Here is an 18,297-nt window from a genome sequence, read left to right as displayed (position 1 = left end):
ACCAGGGGGCATAGATTTGAAGTAATTGGTAGAAGGATTAGGGGAGCTGAAGAGAAATGTTTTTCATCCAGAGGGTGGTGGGGGTCTGGAACTCTCTGCCTGAAAGGGTGGTAGAGGCAGAAACCCTCAACTCATTTTAAAAAGTACTTGGATGGGCACTTGAAGTGCCAGAACCTACAGGGCTACGGACCAAGCGCTGGAAAGTGGGATTAAGCTGGATAGCTCTTCTTTGGCCAGCACAGATATGATGGGCTGAATGGCCTCCTTCTGTGCCGTAACTTTCTATGATTCAGTTATGTGGAGAGATTGGAGAAGCCGGGATTGTTCCCCTTAGAGCAGAGAAGGTTAAGAGAAGATTTGATAGAGATGTTCAAAATCATGAAGGGTTTTGATAAGAGTAAATAAGGAGAAATCATTCCCAGTAGCAGGAGGGTCGATAATTAGAGAACACAGATTTAAGATAATTGGCAAAAGAGCCAGAGGGGAGATGAGGAGAATTTTTTTTTTAACGCAGCGAGTTGTGATGATCTGGAATGCGCTGCCTGAAAGGGCGGTGGAAGCAGATTCAATAATAACTTTCAAAAGGGAATTGGATAAATACTTGAAAAAGAAATATTTGCAGGGCTATGGGGAAAGAGCAGGGGGAATGGGACTAATTGAATAGTCCTTTCAAAGAGCCGGCACAGGCACGATGGGCCGAATGGCCTTGTGTGCTGTACGATTCTAAGACATGCCAGCTTTCCTTCTCCCGTGACTGAGGGCCTGTGTTGTGACCCTGGCATAGTAGTGCCTACCCCACATTGTTCTGGTTGTATTATCACCGCACTGCCCTTAAGAACAGTCCACTTTGCCCCATGAAAACAAATAGGCATATACTTCGGCCGAGCAAATGTCCTTTTTCGAATGAGATGCAATTGGCCACTCCTCAGTCTCTCTGCTGTTGGAAGAAAATGGGCGGCTGGAGAATGAATGAGGCTGTTGGCAAGCGGCGGTCCTTTTATTGAAAGTTGCAATCTAGTCAGCAGCGGACGATAAAATAAATCATCACTTGTTTCTCAACAGAGACTAACTGAGTTGCGTGTGAATGTAGGATATGGAAACAGGGGAGAACGCCCCAGATCGTCTTCGAAATAGAGTTGTAGTAGATTCTAAAGCTCTCCTTGGTCGGGCCTATGGTGGTCTTGCCTCTTTGCTTGCACTTTGCTCAGCTGGCGTTCTCCTTCCTTGTCCTCTGTGCACGTAGGGCTCTGGTGGGTAGTGCCTGTTCCATTGGCACCTCTGCCATGCTGCCTACTGGAGGCTCAGGTTCTTCGATCTGTGAAGAGGAATGTGATGAACTTCGATGTACAATAACCGAACATGTCAACAGAAGTCTTGGTTGAGTTGTTCATCAGCAATATCAGATCAGTTTGAAGTTGTCACTAAGAAGATTTTCAACATCGTATTTACTTATAAATACCACCATACCATGTTGAAACATCTCAAACTGCTACACATACAACAAATTCCTTTAAAGTGCTGCAACTGTTATGTAGGCAAATGTGGCAGCCATTCTGCACCCAGCCATGGTTCAGTGGGTAACACTCTCGCCTCCCTGTCAGAAGGTCGTGGGTTCAAACCCCACTCTAGAGACTTGAGCCTATAAGCTAGGCTGACACTCCCGGTGCAGTACCGAGGGAATGTTGCATTGTCAGAGGTGCTGTCCTTTGGATGAGATGTTAAACCGAGGCCACGTCCGCCCTCTCAGATGGATGTAAAAAATCCCATGGTACTATTTCGAAGAGGAGCAGGGGAGTTCTCCCCCGTGTCCAGGGGCCAACATCACTTAAAAACCGATTATCTGCTCAGTATCACATTGCTGGGCGCAAATTGGCTGCCACGTTTCCTACATTATAACAGTGACTACACTTCAGAAGTTCTTCGTTGACTGTAAAGTGCTTTGGGACCTCCTGAGGTTGTGAAAGGCGCTATACAAATGCAAGTTTTTTTTTAATCCCTTAGCATGGGTGTTGAGTTAGTTGATCCCAGCAGTAGAGGTGCCTACACTTATTCTCTCCACCCCTGGAGTTAGGGAAGAGAAAGCCAGTACCTGGACACTATCTAGCAATCCCTGCCAGTGTGGAAGGATACAACAGATGAAGGGGAGGGTCAGTCTCAGCTATGATTTTCCCACGGTGGAATAGCCGACAAACACTCAATGCCAAGACTTACACATGAGGTAAAATGCACATCTGAAACTAGCTCCCAGGAAGGGAGGGGAGAAAGTTGGTTTGGGAATGCGGGAGAGAAACAAAGTGAAAATGAAGCCAATGGAGTATAAAACCTGACTCTTTATCCATTCCTCGATTCCCTCCAAGAACGGGGCCACCTCATCATTGTCGTAGATTATGAAGTCCAGATCTTTGCCCACAATTCCAATGGAGACGTTCTAGGGTTCAATGACATTGGCTCGATTAATGAGGCTCCAAATGTGGAAACGCCTTCGCATAAATGCATCTGCTGGAACCGAAGCAGCTGCCTCCTGGTCATGGCCAGTAGGGAAGGAGAAGGAGTCACAATGAGTGATCCCGGTGTGAAGCAGTTACTTCTGCTCCTGGTTTAGGCAACTCCTAGAGCCCATTATGACGTCCCATCTCTCCAGGCGCTCTATAAGGTGCTTGGGGATGCTGCTGCCATTTTGTTTTGGCCAGAGATGACCACACGGACCACAGCCAAGGGCAACCATATCACACTGTGGAACTGGCTCCATTAGGTGTGAATCTGGAGCATGCTGGCAATGGTGTTCTGCATACACCTGACGTGTACCGCACAGCACAGCAGCGAATAAAGAACTGAAAGTAGTTCCCTTTTGCTCAAAGACTGAAATAAGGTGTTTCTGGGGTTTTTCTAACCTGCAACTGTACGAAGTGCTCTAATCTCAGGTTCCTCGGACACTTTAAGAGTTTCTACTGAAAACAAAGTGTCTTATCACATCTCTCTCATGTACAATGAATTACGGTGACTTTATTATGCAGGCAAACATGGCAGCCATTTTGCACCATCCCACAAACTGCAAAGAAATATAATCTTTTTTTTGGTGGAGGAAGAAATGTTGGGTGGAATGGTCTGTTCTTCAAATAGTGCCAGAGGATCTTAATTGTCCGCTCAAATCACAGGGACTTTGGTTTAATATCTGAGCTAAAGGACAGGATTGGTGGCAGTGCAGCTCTCCCTCAGTGTAGCACTGTATCACCCTGGATTATATGCTCAAATCCTGGAGTGGGATTTGAACCCACAACCATTCTAACATGAGAGGTAAGAGTGCTACCCACTGAGCCACACTGAAGGGTAGAGCCTGATTTGGTTGATTGTATGTCCAGGGATTGATGAAGCAGCTGGGCTATATTCTTTAAAAAGGTTTATTTTAAAACAGCAAGTGTTTTTTTTTTTATCAATTATATTATAGTCTCGGCCTCAGTAGCTGTTTGTGGGAAAGATGTCTGCAATGGCTCAGTGGGTAGCATTCTTGCCTCTGAGTTAGAAGGTTATGGGTTAAGGTTCAAGTCCCACTCCAGAGACTTGAGCATATAATCCAGGTTAACACTCCCGTTGTAGTATTGAGGGAATGCTGCACCGACGGAGGTGCTGTTTATCGGATGAGAGGTTAAACCGAGGCCTTATCTGCCCCCTCGGGTGCATGTAAAAGATCCCATGGTGCTATTTCGAGGAGTTCTCCCCTGGGCTAGTAGTATTGGAAAGCAGCGATCCCATGATATTGCTCCCATTTCTGACATTCCTCCCCTTACGATGCTCCCCATTCCCAGCTCGAGGGATTGCCCAGACCCCGGTGGTACCTTTGCCGAGAGGTTGTTCTTGTCCTTGTTCTGAGGGAGGGTCTCTCTCAGCGCCAGAAGTCCATGTCTCGTTAGCTCTGGCAAATCACCTCAAGGAGCAGAAAAGGAAAAGATGTAGATTTGTGTGGACATCTAGTGTAACAATACCAAAAGGAAGAGGCTGCGATGGCTCTGTGGGTAGGTGCGCGGCCCGGTATAAAGCCATCTTTTGACCATTATTCTGTAGACGAGAATTGGAAAAAGAGTGATTGTCACATCCCTGGGCTATGCTATTGTACAAGGAGATGGAGAGCAGAGTTGAGTCAACTCCCAGAGCAGTAAGATGCTCAGTCACTGAAGGGCGCAACTGACACCAGTGAAGCCCACAGTGTATCGATGGCAGACTGGAATTCTCAACAGCCATACAAACTAGCAAGGTACCAGGTTCTAATCCCTGCTCTGTGTTGAGTTAAGCTGATCTCAGCAGTTAAGGTGCTACAGTGGGACTCAGAACTCCGCGGGAAGGGGGTGGAAGATTAGCCGGGGTTCCTACACCTAGTGACCCCAGCTGGGAGTAGTGCACGAGAGTAGACTTTGAGTGAGGATGGGATGGGACTTGGCTGTCCTCCCCCCCCCCCCCCCAGTGGTCAAATAGCCCGTGACGCACTCACTGTCTGGGTTCGTACATGGAGTGACAACTCGTAGGAGGCACCAGAAACAGGCCATTCGGCCCAAATGGTCTATGCCAGCGTTTACGCTCCACATGAGCCTCCTACTTCATCTCACCCTATCAGCCTACCCTTCTATTCCATTCTCTCCTATATGTTTATCGAGCTTCCCCTTAAATACATCGATGCTATTCGCTTCAACTACTCCTTGTAGTAGTGAGTTCCACATTCTCACCACTCTTTGGGTAAAGAAGTTTCTCCTGAATTCCCTATTGGATTTATTAGCGACTATTTTATATTTATGACCTCTAGTTTTGGACTCCCCACACAAGTGGAAACATTTTCTCTACGTCTACCCTATCAAACCCTGTCATTATCTTATAGACCTCTATCAGGTCACCCCTCAGCCTTCTCCTTCCTAGAGAAAAGAGCCCCAGCCTGTTCAGCCTTTCTTACAGGACAGAAGGAAACCATTCGGCCCATCGTGCCTGTGCCGGCTCTTTGAAAGAGCTATCCGATTAGTCCCACTTCCCCCTGCTCTTTCCCCATAGCCCTGCAATTTTCTCCCCTTCAAGTATTTATCCAATTCCCTTTTGAAAGTTATTATTGAATCTGCTTCCACCGCCCTTTCAGGCAGCGCATTCCAGATCAGAACAACTCGCTGCGTAAAAAAATTTTCATCTCCCTCTGGCTCTTTTGCCAAATAACTTAAATCTGTGTCCTCTGGTTACCGACCCTCCTGCCACTGGAAACGATATCTTCTTATTTACTCTATCAAAACCTTTCATGATTTTGAACACCTCTATTAAATCTCCCCTTAACCTTCTCTGCTCTAAGGAAAACAATTCCAGCTTCTCTAGAATCATATCCTTTGGGACGTCCTTGAGGTTGTGAAAGGTGCTATATAAATGCAGATCTTTCTTTCTCTCTTTTCTTTCTCTTTCCCTGCATCCTCAGTGTTTTGATATCAAGACTCATCGCACCATCTCCTAGTCCAACTCACTCTGTCCCAAGAGCTCAAAACCGTGGACCTCCTCACCTCCCTCAGTCCTCCCAGGCATTTAAAACTCAAGCTTGATGTCACTTAGCCACCACTTATAGCGGGCCAGTTAACACGATTTGCCCAGCATTAGGAGTGGAAACTGTGGCGCGATGTAACACAACAAGAGAAACTGTGCATTGTCTCCAGGCCTCTGTCTCTGGATGACTGAGAGTCTCCCCTTGGCTCCCTGCGGTTTCAATTCACCATTACTACACATTGGAGCAATTTAGTAAGCATGGCATGTCTTTGTTTTCGAGCGAATCAATTCAAAAGGGACTGGGGACAACCTGAGGACATTAAGATGACAAAACTTCCACCTCCCACACAGGCTAAAATAGCCGGAACGCTTAATGTGAGGCAACGCCTCGATTATAAAATTCTCACCCTTGTTTTCAAATCCCTCCACGGCCCTCTCCCCTCCCTATCTCTGTAACCTCCTCCAGCCCTACAACCCTCTGAGATCTCTGCGCTCCTCCAATTCTGGCCTCCTACACCTCCCCGATTTCCATTGGCGGCCGTTCCTTCAGCTGCCTGGGCCCTAAGCACTGGAATTCCCTCTCTAAACCTCTCCGCCTCTCTCTCCTCCTTTAAAACCTACCTCTTTGACCAAACTTTTGGTCACCTGTCCTAATATCTCCTTATGTGGCTCAGAGTCAAATTTTGTCTGATTGCGCCTTGGGACGATTTACTATGTTAAAGGCGCTATATAAATACAAGTTGTTGTCGTTGTTATGAGTGACACCTTTGTAATAACGGTTATGTCAAATGGTTAGCGCCATTTGCTCGATATAGGCAGCTGCCCATGATAAGCCGTGTAAGAAGATGATTTAGTTCATCTTTTCTATTCCTTTTAACTGTGTATGGCCAAAGATTGAGTTCTCCCCTTCCCTAAATTTCTACCACGCAACCATTCTCATTACTTGCATCATATCCGGCGACCAACATTCCCACACCGTAAGGGCGACGGCCGTATCTCTGCGTCGGCACTTGTACCTCTACCGTAAGGAGTTACGGAATTTCAAACTCAGTCATTGGACAGTTTTTCCTTCTGGTTAAATGATCCAGATTTCTCCTCACCAATCCCATCTCCTTTGTAAATTGCTCCATTTTACATCCCTGCCCTTCCTGCAAAACATTCCCATCCCCCACCTTGACCTCTGGTGTGAGAAGCAATCAGATCTCTCCATCGCCATGGGGATGTCCCCAAAAGCAAGAGGCACAGGAATGCTCTCCACTTGCCTGGATGAGTGCAGCTCCAACAACACTCAAGAAGCTCGACACCGTCCAGGACAAAACAGCCCGCTTGATCGGCACCCCATCCACCACCCTAAACATTCACTCCCTTCACCACTGGCGCACTGTGGCTGCAGTGTGTACCATCCACAGGATGCACTGCAGCAACTCGCCAAGGCTTCTTCGATAGCACCTCCCAAACCCGCGACCTCTACCACCTAGAAGGACAAGGGCAGCAGACACATGGGAACAACACCACCTGCACATTCCCCTCCAAGTCACACACCATCCCGACTTGGAAATATATCGCCGTTCCTTCATCGTCGCTGGGTCAAAATCCTGGAACTCCCTTCCTAACAGCACTGTGGGAGAACTTTCACCACACGGACTGCAGCGGTTCAAGAAGGCGGCTCACCACCACCTTCTCAAGGGCAATTAGGGGATGCGTGATAAATGCCAGCCTCGCCAGCGATGCCCACATCCCTTGGATTTTTTTTATTCGTTCATGGGATGTGGGCGTCACTGGTAAGGCCGGCATTTATTGCCCATCCCTAATTGCCCTTGAGAAGGTGGTGGTGAGCCGCCTTCTTGAACCGCTGCAGTCCATGTGGTGAAAGTTCTCCCACAGTGCTGTTAGGAAGGGAGTTCCAGGATTTTGACCCAGCGACGATGAAGGAACGGCCGATATATTTCCAAGTTAGGATGGTGTGTGACTTGGAGGGGAACGTGCAGGTGCTGTCGTTCCCATGTGTCTGCTGCCCTTGTCTTTCTAGGTGGTAGAGGTCGCGTGTTTGGGAGGTGCTGTCGAAGAGGCCTTGGCGAGTTACTGCAATGCATCCTGTGGATGGTACACACTGCAGCCACAGTGTGCCCGTGGTGGAGAGAGTGAATGTTTAGGGCAGTGGATGGGGTGCCGATCAAGTGGACTGCTTTGTCCTGGATGGTGTCGAGCTTGTTGAGTGTTGTTGCAGCTGCATCCAGACAAGTGGAGAGTATTCCATCACACTCCTGATTTGTGCCTTGTAGATGGTGGATAGGCTTTGGGGAGTCAGGAGGTGAGTCATTCACTAAAGGATGAACCTTTATAAAACACTGGTTTGGCCACAGCTGGAGTATTGTGTCCAGTTCTGGGCACCGCACTTTAGGAAAGATGTGAAGGACTTAGAGAGGGTGCAGAAAAGATTTACTAGAATGAATCCAGGGATGACGGACTTCAGTTACGTGGATAGACTGGAGAAGCTGGGGTTGTTCTCCTTGGAACAGAGAAGGTTGTGAGGAGATTTGATAGAGGTGTTCAAAATCATGAGGGGTCTAGATAGAGAGAAACTGTTCCCATTGGCAGAAGGGTCGAGAACCAGAGGGCATAGATTTAAGGTGATTGGTAAAAGAACCAAAGGTGACATGAGGAAAAGCTTTTTTACACAGCGAGTGGTTAGGATCTGGAATGCACTGCCCGAGGAGGTGGTGGAGGCAGATTCAATCATGGCCTTCAAAAGGGAACTGGATAAGTACTTGAAAGGAAAAAAATTTGCAGGGCTACGGGGATAGAGCAAGGGAATAGGACTAGCTGGATTGCTCTTGCATAGAGCCGGCGTGGACTTGATGGGCTGAACGGCCTCCTTCCATACTGTAACCTTTCTATGATTCTATGATCCCGAGAATGAACGCGCTGGGCGATTTTAGTAAGGAAGTTTGTGCTGTGGTGTCTGGGCATGAAACTCCTTTGAAAAATTTGCATCTATGCAGCACCTTATCACATCTCAACGACATTGCACAAACAACGAATTGCTTGAGCAGCGACTGTCATTTCTGATACTCAGCAAGATCCCGCAAACAGCAAAAGGTGAATGATCAGTTAACCTGGTACTGTTGGTAGGGGGCTGAATGTTGGCCCAGGATACCAGGGAGAACTCACTTCTTCAAATAGTGCCATGGGATCTTCTACATCCACCTGAGAGGGCAGACGGGACCTCGGTTTAACGTCTCATCTGAAAGACGGCACCTCCGACAGTGCAGCACTCCCTCAGTATTGCACTGGGAGTGTCAGCCTGGATTATGGGCTCAAGTCTCTGGAGTGGGACTCGAACCCACGACCTTCTGACTCAGAGGTGAGAGCGCAAAATAAACAGTTGCACTAAGATAAACAGGGTTTAGTTCTTCACTAAAACAACAGAGAGAAAGATTTCATACATCGGTTAACATATTCACTAATATCGCAGTAAGGTGACTAATTTGCTGCCCTCAAGTGGCTGGAAATGATATCAGTGCCTGTCCTGTGGTGGACAGGAGACAGGTTAGGAATTGATATAAAGGCTAAAAACATGATCCTGTGCTCTCAGCGGAGAAGCCCTGCTCAAGGGAAATGCAGGACAGAGATAAGGTGACAATATCCAGGGGGTCATATTTTACAGGGACTACATTACACTGTTTACCTATTAATGAGGCAAACGTGGAGGTTACATTGGAAAGTGTCAGCTATGGTTCAGTGGGATGACACACTCATCTCTAAGTCAGAAGGTTGTGGGTTCGAGTCCCACTCCAGGGACTTGATTGCAAAATCTAGGCTGACGCTCCCAGTGCAGTCCTGAGGGAGTGCAGCACTATCGGAGGTGCCGTCTTTCGCATGAGAAGTTAAACCGAGGCCTTGTCTGCTCTCTCAGGTGGACGTGAAAGATCCCACGGCCACTATTTGAAGAAAAGAAGAGGAGTTGTGTCCTGGCCAATATTTATCTTCTTAACCAACATCAGTAAAACAGGTGATCTGGCCATTTATCACTATTGCTGTTTGTGGGATCTTGCTGTGCACAAATTGGCTGCTGCGTTACAATAGTGGCTACACTTCAAAAGTACTTCATTGGCTGTAAAGCGCTTTGGGACATCCTGAGGTAGTGAAAGGCGCTATATAAATGCAAGTTTGTTCTCTTTCAATGCAATGAGATACTTCCCTGATTTCACAGCATGTGGCTTTTGTCCATTGACCATCCCCCTCCCACAATTTCCGCCCCCCCCCACCCCCGCTTGGCGCACTGGGCCCGCCCACGGTAAAGGATACTGCTTCCAACGAGGCCCACAAGGCGAGAGACTGGCAGAGGCCGAGCAAAGACAAACTTGGAGTCCAGGCATTCCTGACGCATGAAGTTACTGCGAAGATGAAGATAAAAATTCAAACACTGGCCATCGACAGCGCCCTCCCAGAATGTTCTAGAATCGCATCGTCTCTATGCCCGACCAACTGGGCAAACAGACAGGGAGAGTAAAGGCAGTTCCGAATATTGCTATCTGTGTTCGTGTTAGGGGAGAATGGGGAAAGAGAGAGGGGGAAAATGAGGGGTAGAGTAGGGAGTGAGAGGGGGGTAGAGTGGGGTATTTTTTAATATTTGTTCATGGGATGTGGGCGTCGCTGGCGAGGCCGGCATTTATTGCCCATTCCTAATTGCCCTTGAGAAGGTGGTGGTGAGCCGCCTTCTTGAACCGCTGCAGTCCGTGTGGTGAAGGTTCTCCCACAGTGCTGTTAGGAAGGGAGTTCCAGGATTTTGACCCAGCGATGATGAAGGAACGGCCGATATATTTCCAAGTGGGGATGGTGTGTGACTTGGAGGGGAACGTGCAGGTGGTGTTGTTCCCATGTACCTGCTGCTCTTGTCCTTCTAGGTGGTAGAGGTCGCGGGTTTGGGAGGTGCTGTCGAAGAAGCCTTGGCGAGTTGCTGCAGTGCATCCTGTGGATGGTACACACTGCAGCCACTGTGTGCCGGTGGTGAAGGGAGTGAATGTTTAGGGTGGTGGATGGGGTGCCAATCAAGCGGGCTGCTTTGTCCTGGATGGTGTCGAGCTTCTTGAGTGTTGTTGGAGCTGCACTCATCCAGGCAAGTGGAGAGTATTCCATCACACTCCTGACTTGTGCCTTGCAGATGGTGGAAAGGCTTTGGGGAGTCAGGAGGTGAATCATTCACCGCAGAATACCTAGCCTCTGACCTGCTCTTGAAGCCACAGTATTTATATGGCTGGTCCAGTTAAGTTTCTGGTCAACCCCAGCTTCTCCAATCTATCCACGTAACTAAAGTCCCTCTTCCTGGTATCATTCTAGTAAATCTCTTCTGCTGGGTAAAAAAGTTTTTCCTCATGTCGCCTTTTGTCAATCACCTTAAATCTATGTCCTCTGGTCCTTGACCCTTCTGCCAATGGGAACAGTTTCTCTCTATCTAGACCCTCGGTTTAACATCTCATCCGAAAGACGGCACCTCCAACAGTGCAGCACTCCCTCAGTACTGGCACCAGAGTGTCAGCCTGGACTTTATGCTCAACCTCTGGATTGGGGACTCGAACCCAGGACCCTCTGATATCATGAGGCGAGGGTGCTACCCGCTGAGCCATGGCTGACACTAAAGAGTGACGAAGGGTTAAAATGGCGGCCCGCACTTGCTCATGCCAGCGCGCTGCGCCAGTACCTGCGGGCTCCAGGTGGTGACATCACTGTCGTACTGATTCCGAAACTGAAAGAAAGAGCAAAACAAATTAATTTTAAAAAATCGACTCATCCATTAAATTGCGTCGCACAACATCTGGATCGAAACCGCCTTAAAGGGACATCGCCCAGGAGACAAAAGTGCTTCACAACTTTTTTTCCACGCTGCGCCATCCCCCAGCGTACGTGTCACACGATACGTTTCCCCATCCACATCCCATCGACCCCTCCACTGTTTCTCATTTGTCACACTGCTTGTCCGACATCCAGTATTAGATGAGCAAAAATTTCCTCCAATATTGGGAAGACCAAAGCCATTGTCTTCGGTCCCTGCCACAAACTCCGTTCCCTAGGCCTCCGACTCCATCCCTCTCCCTGGCCACTGTCTGAGGCTGAACCAAACCGTTCGCAAACTTGGCGTCCTATTTGACCATGAGATGAGCTTCCGAACACATATCTGCTCCATCACCAAGACCGCCTACTTCCACCTCCGTAACATCACCTGTCTCTGCCCCTGCCTCAGCTCATCTGCTGGTGAAACCCTCATCCATGCCTTTGTTACCTCTATTCCAATGCTCTCCTGGCCGGCCTCCCATCTTTTTACCCTCCATAAACTTGAGCTCATCCAAAGCTCTGCTGCCTGTATCCTAACACTCGCACCAAGTCCCGTTCTCCCATCACCCCCTGTGCTCGCTGACCTACATCGGCTCCCGGTCCGGGAACACCCTGATTTTAAAATTCCCATCTTTGCTTTCAAATTCCTCCAGGACCTCGCCCCTCCCTATCTCTGTAACCTCCTCCAGCCCTACAACCCTCCCAGATCTCTGCGCTCCTCCAATTTTTGCCTCTTGCGCATTCCCAATTTTCTTCGCTCCACCATCGGCGGCCGTGCCTTCAGCTGCCTGGGCCCTAAGCTCTGGAATTCCCTCCCTAAACCTCTCCGCCTCTCTCTCCTCCTTTAAAACACTCATTAAAACCTACCTCTTTGACCAAGCTTGTGGTCACCTGTCCTAATATCTCCTTTTGTGGCTCGGTGCGAAATTTTGTTTGATAATCGCTCCTGTGAAGCGCCTTGGGACGTTTTACTACGTTAAAGGCGCTATATAAATGCAAGTGGTTGTTGTTGTTGTGTCGTTTACTGGTCTTGTAAGCATTTTCACTCCCACCCCTCCAACCACAACAAAGGTGGCCTGCCCCTTTAAAATGGGTCAGCAGTGCTGAAACCTAACGATTGTCTTCTTTGTCTCTCTCTCTCTTTCTCCCAGTTGTTATTGTCCACCGAGGGACCCTCCTGAAATCCAGGCTGCGAGTCAGTGATCGGGTTCTGATGAAAGGCCATCGAGCTGAAACCTTTAACTCTGTTTCTCTCTCCCTCTCCGCAGATGTTGTCTGACCTGCTGAGTGTTTCCAGCACTTCACCATTTTGTTTCACCATCACCAGCGTCCGCTCTTGTTTCAGCTACAAGCCGGTGTTCTCCGGGCTGACCGGCCCTTAAATGGAAGTGAAACTATCTGCAGGATTTCTTAGTAAAACTAATCCCATCTGCAATCTAATTCCAGAACACTAACCTCCCAACACCAGTTAATTGTCTTGGAAATAAAACCACAAACACTTTCAAATTAATTTCATATTTTAAGAAGTCCAGAATGAATTATTTGGACGGAATATAAAATATCTTGCCACCTGTTCCTTCAAAAATAAAACAGTTTCAGGGCTCGGACTGCCTGTTCCTCTCGTCTTCTGGGTACACCTGGGTTGTGGCCGTTAATAAGGTAAAAGATTCTCACCATGGTTTCCTCAATTCTTCTGATCAATGCTGCAGCTCTCTGCTCTCTTCCTCTCTGCTTTATTAGTGCATCTAACAATCTGGCAGATTTTTCTCATTACTGATTAGACCAACGCATACTGGTTAAACTTTCACTTTCTCTTGTCACCACTGAAACCTTTTGTTTCTTTTCCCACCCCCCCCCCCCATTTCCTCTCCCAAAGGTTGATTCGTGCCAAGTAAAGTGCCACAGGCACCTCCCTCGAGTCTTCAAGGGCGAGCCGAGAAAGTGACTGTCGGCAGGCCACTCAACTGTGGCAGGCATCACAGGTATGGTTGCCAACTCTACTCGGAGGTATTCCCGGAGGCTTCATCACATGACCGCCTGCCTCCAACTGCCCTGCCCCCCCCATACGCTCTCGCCATTGGTCGCCCATCCTCGAGGTGCCCCGCCATCCCACGGCCAAATGGAAAGTGAATAGAGTCTTCATTTGCCCGATTGGATGATTCTTGACTGATTCGGTAGAACAGCCTTTTTACCCATCGCCAATATTTTTATGACTAAAAGTGTTCAAAGAAAATGGAAGAAACACACAATTCTACTTAAGGGCCCTATGATTTTTCTCCCTGGTTTTTGATCCTTGCAGTGTCCAGATGATTAATCGTCAATTCCTGGAGACTCCAGGCCAATCCTGGAGGGTTGGCAACTCTAATCAAGCTGGATGCTGTCCTTGTACAAACTGCACACGTGGCACTCGATAGTGACAAAGGAGCAGAAACATCGTCTAATTTTTACACTCCCTACTCCAAGGGGCATTTGAGGTCAATTGTAACATGCCTATCAGCACCCTGGAGTGAGATCAGCTGACTCAGCACAGGGTTTGACCCTGCGACCTTCCTGCGTAAGGTGGGTCAGTATCGTGCTGGGCTTCGCAGATACCCACCGAGCCACTAGGGGAACTCCTCTTTTCATTTCTCATTCTTCCTTTCCCTCCGTCTCTTTTCACAGTTTCTTAGTGTCTCACTCGCAGAGCTCCAATCAGCAAGTGTGACAATCGACAGTCGATCAATCACTTTTAAATGTGCGGTCCTGTATTGGGTCCAGTCCCTTCAGATATAAGGTAATCTCGGATATCAGGAAAAGCTTCTTTAGAAAGAAAGAACTTGCATTTATGTAGTGCCTTTCATGACCCCAGGACGTCCCAAAGTGCTTTACAGCCAATGAAGTACTTTTGAAATGTAGTCACTGTTGTAGGAAACACGGCAGCCAATTTGTGCACAGCAAGATCCCACAAACAGCAATGTGATAACGGTCAGATAATCTGTTTTTTAGTGATGTTGGTTGAGGGATAAATATTGGCCCAGGACACCGGGGAGAACTCCCCTGCTCTCCTTCGAATAGTGGCCGTGGGATCTTTTACACCCACCCGAGAGAGCAAATGTTTAACGTCTCATCCGAAAGACGGCACCTCCGACAGTGCACTCCCTCAGTACTGGCACGGATGTGTCAACCTGGCTTATGTGCCCAAGTCTCTGCAGTAGGACTTGAACCCATGACCTTCTGATCTTTACTGAAAGAGTAACCTGCCTGACCAAAACACTAGGAATGGTCAAAATGCAGCTGGACACTAAAGTGGGACAATTAGACACAGGGGTCTCTAAGCTACACAGCCTATTATCAATTCTGGGCTCCAATCCCTGGTAACTCCAGCTCTCAAAGCCCAGGCAGCCCTATCTGTGCTGATACTTCTCACTCGTTGGTTTGTCCTGGAGGTTTGCCTGATTGGTGGCTGAATCCTAAATCAGAGCACCGCGATCTTTTAGCGTCAGCAAGTTGAGGTATCTGGGAGTTACTGGGATCAGATCTTTATGGTCTAGATTTTCCAACCAAGCTCCGCCTGATATTGTGGTGCCAATCGGACAGGTGGCAGCGAGAATGGGACCAAGGAGCCGTAACGCGGTTCACCTCCCATTTTAGCACTCGTTCCACTTTCCGCCATCATTTCCGGTGCAAAAATCCATCCCCGACATGGGCAAGAGCAAATAGAGGAGAGGCTGGAGAAGCTGGGATTTGTTCTCTTTAGAGCAGAGAAGGTTACGGGGAGATTTGATAGAGGTGTTCAAAATCATGAGGGGTTTTGGTAGGGTAGATAGGGAGAAACTGTTTCCAGTGGCAGGAGGGTCGGTAACCAGAGGGCACAGTTTTAAGGTGATTGGCAAAAGAGCCAGAGGTGGGGGGGAGATGAGGAGACATTTTTTTACGCAGCGAGTCGTTATGATCTGGAATGCGCTGCCTGAAAGGGCGGTGGAAGCAGATTCAATAATAACTTTCAAAAGGGAATTGGATAAATACTTGAAAAGGAAAGAAATTTGCAGGGCTATGGGGAATGAACAGGGGAAGTGGGATTAATTGGATAGCCCTTTCAAAGAGCCAGCACAGGCATGATGGGCCGAATGGCCGCCTTCTGTGCTGTATGATTCTATAAAATGAAATGAGGCGGTAATGACACGGTGATGTCATGTGTCTCCGATTCACTTGCCCTCAGGAGCCCAGTGCGGAGAGAAGACAAAGGTCCTTCTACTACTCACTCGCGGTGAGCTTAGGGGTTCAATGGTGTACTGTTTATGTTACTGGACTAGTAAACCCAGAGGCCTAGACTAAAAATCTAGAGAATGTGAGTTTAAACCCCAAATTTGAACCCTGTTAAATAAAAAGCTGCTATCAGTAAAAGTGACCATGAAGCTTTCGGATTGTTGTAAAAACCCCAACTGGTTCATTAATGTCCTTTAGGGAAGGAAACCTGCCGTCCTTACCCGGTCTGAGCCTATATGTGACTCCAGTCCCACACCCAACATGGTTAACTCTTAACTGCCCTCTGAGCTGGGCCAGCAAGCCCCTCAGTTGTATCAAACGGACAACTAGGGATGGGCAATAAATGCCAGCTTTGACAGTGACGCCCTCATTTTTTTTTATTCGTTCATGGGATGTGGGCGTCGCTGGCAAGGCCGGCATTTATTGCCCGTCCCTAATTGCCCTTGAGAAGGTGGTGGTGAGCCGCCTTCTTGAACCGCTGCAGTCCGTGTGGTGAAGGTTCTCCCACAATGCTGTTAGGTCGGGAGTTCCAGGATTTTGACCCAGTCCAAAAGGACCGATGCAGCAAGTGTTAAAAATTTTAATATGACACCGAACATTAAATTATTTGTCCCTCTCAGTTCACTCATCGGAAAGCTGACTATCAATGGAAAAGGTTTCGGAAACTGTTCTGGGACTTTTCCTTCCGGAGAGAGGAGACGGACCCAATTCGTGTTCAGTAATCTCCTTTTTGTAAAATAAACAATACGCTGCTGACAGGAAATGAGATTCTGAGCATGGGGGTTGATGTGAATCACAGTGCCTGTGAGAGAGGGAGTTTAATGGCCAATGTGCTGTTCCCAACCAGCAGAGGACAGGCTTTACCAACCATAGCAAGCAGACAAGGGCATTAATCCGTTAACAGTGACTGACCGCACGAACTCACACAGTGGTGTATGAGTGTTAGACCACTTACTCAAACACTGCTGTACATGGAGTGGCCCATAAAAGACGGAGGCAGACCCCCACCTACAAAGAAATAAAGAACTTGCATTCATTTAGCACCTTTCAGGACCTCAGGACATCCCAAAGCACTTTATAGCCAATGAAGCTTAGCCACTGTTGTAACGTAGGAAACGCAGCAGCCAATTTTTTTTTATTCGTTCATGGGATGTGGGCATCGCTGGCGAGGCCGGCATTTATTGCCCATTCCTAATTACCCTTGAGAAGGTGGTGGTGAGCTGCCTTCTTGAACCGCTGCAGTCCGTGTGGTGAAGGTTCTCCCACAGTGCCGTTAGGTCCGGGGGTTCCAGGATTTTGACCCAGCGACGATGAAGGAACGGCGATACATTTCCAAGTCGGGATGGTGTGTGACTTGGAGGGGAACGTGCAGGTGGTGTTGTTCCCATGTACCTGCTGGTCTTGTCCTCCTCGGTGGTAGAGGTCGCGGGTTTGGGAGGTGCTGTCGAAGAAGCCTTGGCGAGTTGCTGCAGTGCATCCTGTGGATGGTACAGACTGCAGCCACTGAGCGCCAGTGGTAAAGGGAGTGAACGTTTAGGGTGGTGGATGAGGTGCCAATCAAGGGGGCTGCTTTGTCCTGGATGGTGTCGAGCTTCTTGAGTGTTGTTGGAGCTGCACTCATCCAGGCAAGTGGAGAGTATTCCATCACACCCCTGACTTGTGCCTTGTAAATAGTGGAAAGGCTTTGGGGAGTCAGGAGGTGAGTCACTCGCTGCAGAATGCCCAGCCTCTGACCTGCTCTTGTAGCCACAGTATTTATGTGGCTGGTCCAGTTAAGTTTCTGGTCAATGGTGACCCCCAGGATGTTGATGGTGGGGGATTCAGTGATGGTAATGCCGTTGAATGTCAAGGGGAGGTGGTTAGACTCTCTCTTGTTGGAGATGGTCATTGCCTGGCACGAGTGTTATTTGCCACTTATCAGCCCAAGCCTGGATATTGTCCAGGTTTTGCTGCATACGGGCACAGACTGCTTCATTACCCGAGGGGTTGCGAATGGAACTGAACACTGTGCAATTATCAGCGAACATCCCCATTTCTGACCTTATGATGGAGGGACGGTCATTGATGAAGCAGCTGAAGATGGTTGGGCCTAGGACACTGCCCTGAGGAGCTCCTGCAGCAATGTCCTGGGGCTGAGATGATTGGCCTCCAACAACCACAACCATCTTCCTTTGTGCTAGGTGTGATTCCAGCCACTGGAGAGTTTTCTCCCTGATTCCCATTGACTTTAATTTTACTAGGGCTCCTTGGTGCCACACTCGGTCAATTGCTGCCTTGATGTCAAGAGCAGTCACTCTCACCTCACCTCTGGAATTCAGCTCTTTTCTCCATGTTTGGACCAAGGTTGTAATGAGGTCTGGATCTGAGTGGTCCTGGCAGAACCCAAACTGAGCATCGGTGAGCAGGTTATTGGTTCATAGCACTGTCGATGACATCTTCCATCACTTTGCTGATGATTGAGAGTAGACTGATGGGGCGGTAATTGGCCGGATTGGATTTGTCCTGCTTTTTGTGGACAGAACATACCTGGGCAATTTTCCACATTGTCGGGTAGATGCCAGTGTTGTAGCTGTAATGAAACAGTTTGGCTAGAGACGCAGCTAGTTCTGGAGCTCAAGTCTTCAGCACTACAGCTGGGATGTTGTCGAGGCCCATAGCCTTTGCTGTTTCCAGTGCACTCAGCCGTTTCTTGATATCACGTGGAGTGAATCGAATTGGCCG

At 48.4% G+C, this 18,297-nt stretch overlaps 1 protein-coding gene across 4 annotated transcripts; it reads right to left on the bottom strand.

Moving 5' to 3' along the window:
- Window positions 1–970: 970 nt before the first annotated feature.
- Window positions 971–13,139, bottom strand: LOC137305502 (proteasome subunit alpha type-1-like). 4 transcript variants are annotated; one of them, XM_067974351.1, is made up of 7 exons: window positions 13,006–13,137; window positions 11,201–11,245; window positions 9,808–9,896; window positions 6,443–6,517; window positions 3,834–3,922; window positions 2,324–2,428; window positions 971–1,315 (listed from the first exon to the last, which is right to left on the bottom strand). In XM_067974351.1, the coding sequence occupies exons 2-7, from the start codon at window positions 11,221–11,223 to the stop codon at window positions 1,205–1,207; spliced, it is 492 nt and encodes a 163-aa protein (XP_067830452.1). In that variant the 5' UTR covers window positions 11,224–11,245; window positions 13,006–13,137; the 3' UTR covers window positions 971–1,204. The 4 variants fall into 4 exon arrangements, with proteins under 4 accessions (XP_067830452.1, XP_067830455.1, XP_067830453.1 ...); XM_067974353.1 differs by having other exon boundaries at window positions 1,237–1,315; window positions 2,329–2,428; window positions 13,006–13,139; XM_067974354.1 differs by lacking the exon at window positions 2,324–2,428 and having other exon boundaries at window positions 13,006–13,138.
- Window positions 13,140–18,297: the final 5,158 nt, after the last annotated feature.

Source organism: Heptranchias perlo, chromosome 40 (genome assembly GCF_035084215.1).
Source record: "Heptranchias perlo isolate sHepPer1 chromosome 40, sHepPer1.hap1, whole genome shotgun sequence".
Classification (NCBI taxonomy): domain Eukaryota; kingdom Metazoa; phylum Chordata; class Chondrichthyes; order Hexanchiformes; family Hexanchidae; genus Heptranchias; species Heptranchias perlo.
The sequence above is the reverse complement of the archived record's forward strand: the minus strand, read 5'-3'. Positions and strand labels throughout refer to the sequence as shown.